General features: G+C 32.8%; 1 protein-coding gene across 1 annotated transcript; it reads right to left on the bottom strand.

Moving 5' to 3' along the window:
- Positions 1-283: 283 nt before the first annotated feature.
- nAChRbeta1 (nicotinic acetylcholine receptor beta1) lies at positions 284-10,577 on the bottom strand (the record flags this gene model as incomplete). Its single annotated transcript, XM_088241397.1, has 8 exons — positions 10,483-10,577; positions 8,679-8,818; positions 7,367-7,521; positions 5,264-5,354; positions 4,824-5,171; positions 4,543-4,736; positions 2,451-2,615; positions 284-503 (listed from the first exon to the last, which is right to left on the bottom strand). Coding segments are annotated over exons 1-8 (1,371 nt in total), but the record flags the coding sequence as incomplete, so codon positions are not given.
- Between the last annotated feature and the right edge of the window lie 175 nt (positions 10,578-10,752).

The following is a 10,752-nucleotide window of genomic DNA, read 5'->3' as shown; positions in this document are numbered from 1 at the left end:
TCAAAAAAAGTTTAAGCTTTACAAAACTGATGAAAGAATAAAAGAAATATAGATGTTCAACGTAGGTAGAATAGTGAATGAATACGATAAACACCGCCTGACTGACGCCCCTGAATCCGAAATATGTTCATTTAATTTTTTAATCTCAAACATTTATGCCAACATTTTAGAAAGTTTTTTTCCGCGTTTACGACAATACCAGTATTGAAAATGTAATAATTTCGAGCAGAACTAATCTTTCTCATAAGAATTTAATATTATTAAAGTAGTTTTATAAAGTCACCTGAATATAGAGATCTTCGTTCCTGAGATGTTCCGCAATAAATTCAACAGCTTCAGTGGCCTTGGCAGCCTCGGGAGACAGTAGAAGGGAGTCAGAACTCTCGGATTCTCTGCGGCAGCCTTCAGCCCCGAGGGCACCAGCTAGATCCGAGGAGTTGACCTTCCGGTTCACCTTACAGTTCGGGTGGTGCATATCTGATAGTTCCATGACTTCCATTTTGCTGTAAGGAGAAAAAAAATGTAAGTTTGCTAATGTCATCTCTTAGGCATAGTTTGTTTATGATTCTATAAGATTTAAATATTTATTGCGCAAAGGTTTTTATAATTATAGAAATGCTACGTACATTGAGTTTGTTCTTTGAAAATTAACAGTCACGTGGGGTAAACGTTTGTTTTTTTTTGCACTACAACTGGTCAGGGCCCAGATTACGATTGGAATTTAACAGAGTTATCGTCAACTGTCTACAAAATAAAATGGATTTTATTTTTTATACAATTGAATGAAAGTTTAAACTAAAAGTAAAGTTTAAAGTTGTAAAATTCTCATTGTAATCGGGGCCCAGGAGAGCCAATTTATTTATTATTATAACTAATGGCCGTAGCCAATTTGTACAAAATTAAAGTTAAATACAAAGTTATATTAAATAAAGAAAACATAGTTAATTGTTATGCTTAAACTAAGTAAAAGTAATGTGTAGTAAAAAAAGAATAAAAGATTTATAGTAAAAGAGTGAAGTATAGAAGAGGAGTAGTAAAAAAGAGATGCATTTCAGGTTCGTAAATCTTACATAGGAACTCATTGTTAGGCACAAAAATTCAGCAAAAATAAAAATAAATAGACATTTATATGAGTATATTATACAGACTGAATCTCCGGTTCATCGGTTATTGTTGCAAAGTCAGTAGTACTTAATTTCTATGTACAATCGAATGAGCATTCACCTAGGTAGCAAGTATGACTGCTTGTATATATAATGTTTTAGGGGTCTCAAACTAATTATTTTATTTATTCTATCTTAAAATTAAAGAAAATACATATTAAAAAGCAAATAAAAATGTTGCAAAAAAAACTAAACACAAATATAAATATTATACGAGTACTAGTGGACCCGACGGACGTTGTGCTGCCCGAACGTTGGCTTGCCTGCTATCATCTTGTAAAAATAATTTTCATCTAGGTACTTGTTTATGATTAAATTCCAAAACTAAAAATTGTTGATATTAAAAAAATATTGAATTTAAGTAAGTACTTGTTAGTAGTTAAATTCCAAAACATAAAATAAACATTTTTTCAAATATGGCATTCTTTTGGCAAACATCAAACTCCGGTTCGTCTCACCAACAAAGTGGTGTACTTATGTAGGAATATGATTTTTAAAAATGTATTGAATTTAATATTATTTTAGTGTTACCAAAAATCTAATAAAAATAAATAAATGGGTACAAATTATAAGGATTTTAAGGAAAGAATCTGACTGAGATCCACAAAAAACAAATGCTGTTTGTAAACATTCAAAAACGAACTTTTTTTATACACAAAAAAACAACATATTTCCATTTTTTTTGCAAATGCATTCACCTCGAATGCAACCCTGGTAAAACGATGAATAAAACACTTATGCTCCTAACTTTTTTTTACACATTCGATTAAAGATTTTAATATCTACGACCACGCACAGCGCAAAGATCTATATTTCTCTGAAAACCGCACGTAAATCGGTTAAGCTGTTTAGGAGTACGGTGACATCACACGTACAGAGGAATTATATATAAAGATATATACACACACATGCAAACTTAACATATCAAAGTAAGGGTGTACAAGATATTAAATTTTATCCAGAAATATTGCCACCATCGTCTCCTTATACTTGGGAAGTGACATGTTCCAGATAACGAGATGTTCTGCAAATTCATTACCGAGATTTTACATTCGATTTAGAGGAATGTCAAAAAAAACCGGGCTTGAGGGAAAATGTTTTTTATTTTTATCACCGGGAATTGAACGGGCATGAGGTTAGCGTATCATATGTAAAAATAATTTAATTTTAAAATATAATGTCCTATGTTGAGTTTTTTCAATGTTTATAATTCTTGACATTTACTGCAGTATATTTATGTAAAGCGCCGTTTATACCTACAATTTCAAGTGTAGGTCAGGTTCTTACCTGATGTGTTTTGGCATTTCAGTGGGTGAACCGTAGGATGGATGCGGCGGCATCCCCATTCCTGGCATCTCCATCATCCAGCGTAGGCGGGTTTTGCGAGGTCTCTTCATGAAGAGGATGGCGGGAAGGTAGTGTAGGAATACGCTGCGGATCCAGAGAGGCATCCTGGAAATACACGATAACTATAGTCAGGAAACAATAAATATTCGATTATTAATTATTGCGAAAATTAAAGCGTTCGTTGATCAAATAATAATATATATATTTTTTAAATGTGGCCTAGTAAAGAAGCTGCCTCCAAGATTATTGAATGTATGTACCTTATTTGCAATTTAATATTGACCGTATAAAATGTTCATAATATTCATATATTTCATTTGAAAAATTACGTGTTTCATCAATAAATTGATGATGACTGATGATAATCCTTGCATTCGTATAGTTGATGTCATGATAAGTTATTTACCTAATATTTATATATTATACTAGAGGACCCGACAGACGTTGTCCTGCCCAAAGGCTTGCCTGCTATTTATTACGTTGGAAAAAGACTTTTCATTGATAAGTGGGTATCTAGGTACTTGTTTGTGATTAAATTCCAAAATGAATTTAAGTAGGTAACTGAATTCCAAAACATAAAATAAATATTTTTTCAAATATGGCATTCTTTTTGCAAACGTCGAACTCCGGTCGTCTCACCAACATAGGGGTGTATGTTGGAATACGATTTTTAAGAATGTATTGCATTTAATATTATTGTAGTTTTACCAAAAATCCAGTCAAAATTAATAAATGGGTAGAAATTATAAGAAATTTAAGGAAATAATCTGATTGAGATCCACAAAAAACAAATGCTGTTTGTAAACATTCAAAAACAAACTTTTTTATACACAAAAAAACAACATCATTCCATTGTTTTGTAAATGCATTCTCCTCGAATGCAACCCTAGTATATCGATGAATAAAACATTTATGCTCCTTACTTCTTTTTTACATATTGGATTGAAGATTTTAATATCTACGAACACTCACAGCGCGAAGTTCTATATTTATCTGAAAACCGCACGTAAATCGAATAAGCCGTTTAGGAGGAGTTCGGTGACATTACACGTTCAGAGGAATTATATATATAAAGATAATAAAAAATGATTAATAATTGAGTTATTTTGAGGAAATAGTTATTTTTTGTTTCTCTGTAAAATCAGTCATGGAACTTAAAATATATATTTGACCAATAACTTTAGTATTATTGAAAATGTATGGAATTTCCGTTTTACTATTGAGCCCATCTTTCCATTGCTCAACATACTTCACCATGGGGCAGGTTGAGGAGCTCGGAGGTTACTCAAATTCATGACAATATATTCTAAACCAGACTTGAAATGGTTTCATTTTCTTAATACGTTTGGAGCGTTATAATAAGTTACGTATCTTACATTTTAGGAATCAAGTTAATCTAATACAATTCGTAAGAGTTATGAAAGATTAAGGGAAAAAATGCTCAAATAACTCGCTACCTACAAATATTCCTAAATTTCACATTCATATCTTAAATTATTAACGCATATTAAAGAAGGACATATTGATCCGCTCAAGCTTTGTTTTTTTACTTGGGTAGTAATTCGATTTGCAACTTATTTATTTATTCAACGTCTAATGATTCTTACAAAAGATAATAATAGTAATAATAACACAAAAATTAATACACTTGCGCAAAGAAACAAAATGTATAAACAATAAAAATACCTCAAAATTGGGAAGTATAGATATAACAACAAAAATAATCATTATACCCGATACTTACGTACGAGTACGTATACATAAAATAACAAGAAACGATAGAATAAATATATTACCAATAAAGTATTGGAGCGACATGGGCAATGCATTATATCATGTCCCCTTTTCAAATTTAACATATTTAATTACAAAACATATTATTAAACTAGCTTTTATTAGATTATCGCATATTTATCTATTATGAACGGAATAATTGAATTCCTCAACATTTAAGAATTTATAATATTGTTTAATATTTTTTTCGAAAGAACGCTTTTTCCATATGTAAAACGTACAAAATAAAGTGAGTTACCTATGAGTTCTAGGACCCCTGAAGTTCCAGTTGATGATGATAACAGTAACCAGAATACTGACAGTATTCATGATGAAGGTAAACAGGAGATACTTGGCAATAAGCGGAAGCACGAGAGAAGTGGGTGGAAGAATTTTAGACACAAGTAAAAGGAACACAACAAGTGAGAGCAAAATGCTGATACCCAATGTCACCTGGAAGAAATATTCAATGGTATAAAATGTTACTGTAATTAAAATAAAGGCAGAGGATTAGTTAAAACATTCAATATCAGGTCCTACCTTTTCACCAGCTTCAGCAGGTAAATAGAAGACTAAGACGCAAAGGAATGAAATGAGCACGGTTGGAAGAATTAAATTGACGGTGTAAAACAGAGTTTTCCTTCTGATGATGATATAGAACGTAATATCAGTTTCTGTAGGATGATTGCCTTCGTATATGTTCAGGTAAGCTGGAACTTCTATAATATCCCAAGTTCCCGACTTCCAATAGTCTGACAAATCGACAAAGTTCTTGTTATTGTATAGAGCAAGAGACACTTGATCGCCGTTGAAGGTCCACGAACCAAATTTCATAATGCATGTCTGCTGGTCGAACGGGAAGTAGGTGACGTCTATGGTACAGGAACTCTGCAAGTAAAAGAATGACCATTGAATATTGGTATTGGTATTTCAATTTATTAATAAATAACTCGGTCTTGATTATTAAAGAACGACATTACCTGATAAATAGCAGGAGGTACCCACAGTACTTCTCCCGTAGGATAAATCAGAACGTTAGATTTATATCGCACCTCGTAATTACCGTCGGCGCTAAAAAAATACAAATAAAACACGCATATATGTTAGATTTAAGGTTTCATTCTTTTCTTGATCAATTTTAAAGCATTAAAACATCATTTTTCTCTTTATTACGATTTTTAGTAAGTATTTACATATTGCAAATTCTAAACAAATTGAGTTTATTAAATAAAATTAAGAATAGTTCAGAAACCGCATACGCACATCAAACAGAAGGCGACCTAACTACTCATAAATGAGTAGGTTTACGTTTTGACCCACTATTTTCTTTGTAGACGTCACTCAGTACGCAACTCCTGATTTGAATTCAACTATGCCGCGTTGTGTCCTTTTAAAGTGTAGAAATACTGCTAGGATCTTAAAGAAACAGGATGGTATCACATTTCATGTGTAATTAGTAAACGAATGTTTGAATAGGAAATGCATTAATTAAAAATTTGTTTATTTTTCCATCTGTCAGATTATCGAAGAAACAAAACTGAGACTTCGTTAGTGTTGCCAGAGTAGTAATTTTTTTACCCTACTATGCTCATCTAATAAGAGAAATAATGAAAATTGGATTGGATTAATAAAACTCTGTGGTGGACATTTATCCGACATTATCTTCAAAACATCAAATATTATTTAACATGATATAAAAATATCCGTTTTATGTAAAATAAAATTTGTTTTATATTTTAAATTCAAAGTTCATTAATTCAAATACTCTTATTAAACGACCCTTTTACTTATGTACTCTGTTGTATCAATCAATATTTCCGCGTGCACAAAAAATTTTTAGAGAAAGTAATTGATTGTTTTTTTTTTACCTTACATTTGTGTTGTTTTTTTTTTTAAAGTGGGGCATAGTGGGGGGATTATTGGACACAGCCCGATGTATTCAAATATGATTCTACGCTCCTTCTGGACTATTCTTAATTCTATGGTTTATCGGTTACAATAGAAATTCAGTTAAGAAATGAAATAAGAGAAAGAAGAAAATCTCGAAGAGAAGATCCTTAAGAGAAAACAATTCAAACTGACAAAAAAGTACGTTGTTTCGAATCTCAACATGATTTGAAGGTAACGGATTATACTCAGAACATGCCTAATTGTTGATAGACAAATACTAGACACTATCCTAGGTGGATTATATCATGATCTCGTGCAAGATATTTGGCCCATGATTGATTGTAGATTATATTTTCTCATCAAATTTACTTACTCATAATTATTGGTAACAGAAGTCTACGATGCCAGCAAGAAAAGCGATTTGCTTGTAAATGTTGATAAATCTAAAGTGATGGTTTTTGAAAGGGATGAAAATATAACTAAATGTGAGATCAGTGTGAACGGAGATATTCTGAATCAGGTAGAAGAATTTGTGTACCTGGGAAGTATGTTTACTAGGGATGGAAAGACCGAGAAAGATATTGAAAGGAGGGTGAGTGCCGGGAACAGGGTGAACGGTGCACTGAAATCTATTTTGGCAAACAAATGTTTATCGCAGGAGGCTAAACTAGCAGTTCACAACGGAGTTCTAGTGCCAACTCTAATGTATGGGATCGAAGTATGGAATTGGAAAAATGATGACGAAAGTAGGTTGAATGCTGTCAAAATGCGATCCCTCAGGCAAATGTGTGGTAAAACGATGTATGATAAGTGCACAAATGTCGAGATCCGTGAAGTGTGTAAGGCTGAGGCATGCATTATTTATCGACAGAATGAAGAAAGGGGCGCTGCGTTGGTTTGGACATGAAGAGCGAATGAACAGCAAAAGAACGGCTTAAAGGATCTACGATGCGAATGTTGATGGATGCTGAAAACGAGGAAGCCCGAGAAAGACATGCCACGATCAAGTCCATCAAATACTTGAAGATGGACATGTCAAAAGTAGGAATAATCGGCGTGCGTGCATGAGAAGATGTGTAAATGTAGAGGAAGCGAGGTCTGTATGCCAAGATAGAGTGATATGGCGTTATATCCTCTCTGCCCACCCCTACGGGGAAACGGCGTGATGGTTTGTTTGTTTGTTTCAAACTTACTTATTGAAGAGCACAATATCTGGTTTCCAGACTTTATCAGGCGGTAGTCTGAGTACACCAATACCGCCGTAGTCAGTCTCATCCCATTGCAACTGGTAGTCGCTCCATACCAGACGAAGCCAAACGTTAGACTTCATAATTTGATTTTTCTCGTTCTAAAAGAAAACACAATATATAAATGAAAACCAGTTTTTTTTCAAATACACAAAAATATAAGTCCCAACTCCATGGGACTAAAAGTCCTGTGTTGAGTTGGGACGAGCAATTGTTGGCACAGACACGTGAGTATCACCACAAATATAGGATCAGAAATACAAACATATTAAAAAAAAAAACAATATATGGCACATCAATATGGTAAATATTGATGTGCCATAACTGGAGATGCAGGTATACCGATCTCAATTATATGTCTTCCTGCAAAAAACACCACTTGCTTACTTTAGAAGATCGCCGTCTACTGTTGGACATGGGGGTGCTTCATGACATACTCAGTGGACGCCTTGATAGTCCGGCTCTTATGTCAGAGTTATCATTAAATGTCCCCGGATACCGCACCCGTCACACGTCGAGCTCTCTATTTCATGTGCCAGCAGTTCGTACGAACTATGCCCAGAACTCTCCACTTATACGTTTTGCTAGTGAATATAATTTGAACTTTCCCCTTATTGATCCATTTGATTGTAAAAAAATAACATTTAAAATGCGCGTCTTAAAACATACTTTTTTGTCTTATACTTAGTTTCAATAATAAAGTTTTATTTTATTTTATTAAATTTTATCTCTATTTCTTAATATTTTATATATATTTATATTTTCGATACCTGACACCCTCTTTCCAATATAACACCCACACACCCACCCTCTCACTCACTTACACTCACACAAACACACTAGTATGTATTGTACGTGTATTTAATGTATTTCTGTGGATATCTGTCATTGGTTTTATTCTCTGTATATGTTATTTGTTATATTTGTATTACATGTATTACTGTTGATATCCCCAATAAATAAAAAAAATAAAAAAATAATAGTAAACTCAAACATTTGGAAATGAAATTAATATAATAAATATAAAAATACACGTATTATTTTGAATTATTTTTGAAAAGCTTGTTTGTAGGCATACATACGCACGTGTCACAAAAAATACATACAATTAATGCCATAATTTTGTGGTGGAGAAGATTTATTACGAAATTTATTTTCTGTGCCCTAAACAGGGAAAGTAGTCGCGATCCCTTTTTTAACACATTGGTATATTTCACACTTTTATAACCCAGTAAATAAATGGATGATCTTTTTTTACCACGTTAATAAGTTGAACGAAAGCGAGTCCAAATCTGACGTCCACTTTTTGTGTCATATTTTGAACCGGACGAATCAATTTATTGTATCCTCTGAAGAGATCTCGCACCAATCGCTCTTCATCCTCGGAGCCCCTCCCACCTGGAATAAAATTATATATATATATAATAAATTGAAATTGTTTACGTATTAAGGGGATATGCGTGGTAGAGCGATTTGATGAATAGGTATTTGAATATAGTTTTTCTGTCACTTTCTTGCAGATACTTCCCCTAATATTGTGCAAAAAAGGCAACTGCACGTCGGACTGATTATACCTATCTAAAATCGTTAAAATCGAAGTCTCTTAGTCCCGTTTTCAAACAAAGGAACACTAAAGGGACTTAAAAAATCATCACTTTCGAGCCACAATTCAGGGAGTAAATACGGGAATACGTTTGTATGAAGAATTGTCAGACTGGGTATCCTCTTAGAAACTATTAAATTAACAGAAGTAAGGATAGCTTTATAAAAAACAGTCGTATAAAATTAAAGGTAGAAAAAGACATTAAAAATATGACTAAACTATTCCATTTTACTGGATGTTTTAAATGTGTTGATAACAAAATCAAATAGTATTATTGAAGAAGCGATTTATTCCGTTTGAATCTATGATTATTAAAAATAAATATCAAAGAGTAATACAACTTTTTTTTACTGAGTATTTGGTAGGTAGTACTACTTCTACCATCACGCCATTTCCCCGTAAGGGTTTGGCAGAAAGAATCGACCGCCACATACGTCTATCCTGGCATACATTTCTAGCTTCTTCCACATTCATACATCTTGTCATACATGCCCTTCCTTGGCCGTCATCGTCTCACGTTACCGTTCATTTTCGCCATATATACTTGTTTTACAATTATTTTGTCATCCATTCGTTCTACATGGCCAAACCATCTCAGAAACACGTTCTTTATATTATAAATTATTTTTTATACAGGTAGGTAGTTATTTGAATAACTGGTTAGTCGTTAGTACATGAGAAAAATTGTCGTATAAATTCCTTGGTAAAAGAACGTATTATGGTGTTTGTCTATTTGGTACCATTTAAAAAAATAAATGTACAAAACACTCACTCTAAAGTCAATTTCACCATTCCCTATTATAAATACTCGTATATACGTATTTTCTGTAAGAAAACAGTTTTAAAAAAGTTAAAATTAATTTAATTAACACAAATGCGGAATAAATACATTTGAATCTTTTTGTTACTAAGGAATTTATTCTTTGAATATTCTGATAAGTTTCTTCGCGTCATTATTGCACATTGTGGTTATTCGATTCGTCTCCAGAAAGTGGGAGTGGCTTACTGGGAAAAATTCATTCAACTATATTAATATTTGATCACATGTTTTAAACAAACCATGAAAGAAATATAGGAATATGTGTTAAAATCATTAAAGCTTTAGCTTTATTATTATATATTAACACAAAAGTCTATTGAATATAAATAAAGAATGTGTTAATCTGTGCCACAAATCATTGAGATTTCACCTAATCGCAAAACTGGGTACGCGAATAATTACGAATTCACCTTTTTTTTCTTAAAATTGTACGCAAGCAATCATGCAGAGTAAGATTTTGAGAATAATACAACAATAAACCACTGAGTTCACAAAGATTTTTAATTATATTTATTCGAGGTGAAATAGAATTACAAACGCAATGTACAAATGTAACGCAATCCTTTTTTGAATTTTTGATCAATGGGAGACTTTGGTAATGCACTAATTAAGAAATATAATATTATGATCATATTGTACCGTGTAGTAGGAGGAGATGAAGAATGAGCGCGGGAATCGAGCGCAGTGCTCTCGCCATGGCGGTCGGGCGGTGACTGGAAAATGGCGGAAAGGATTTTCACACTACCACATGCAGAGAAAATGCCATAAAGTAGAGAAGAAAATGGTAGGTAAAATGACGTTTTCTCAGCAAAAGGTTCCAAATACACCTATGTTGTTGTTATGTTCTCAAGGGATCTTCAATACTTACTACAGAAAATACTCGCTGGTGTGAAAAATTGTAGTTTTGAA

This window comes from Micrasema longulum, unplaced genomic scaffold, assembly GCF_059751315.1.
Source record: "Micrasema longulum isolate JH-2025_06_02 unplaced genomic scaffold, ASM5975131v1 h1tg002875l, whole genome shotgun sequence".
In the NCBI taxonomy this organism is placed as follows: Eukaryota; Metazoa; Arthropoda; class Insecta; order Trichoptera; family Brachycentridae; genus Micrasema; species Micrasema longulum.
Note: the sequence above shows the minus strand (reverse complement) of the source record. Positions and strands in the feature narration are given on the sequence as shown.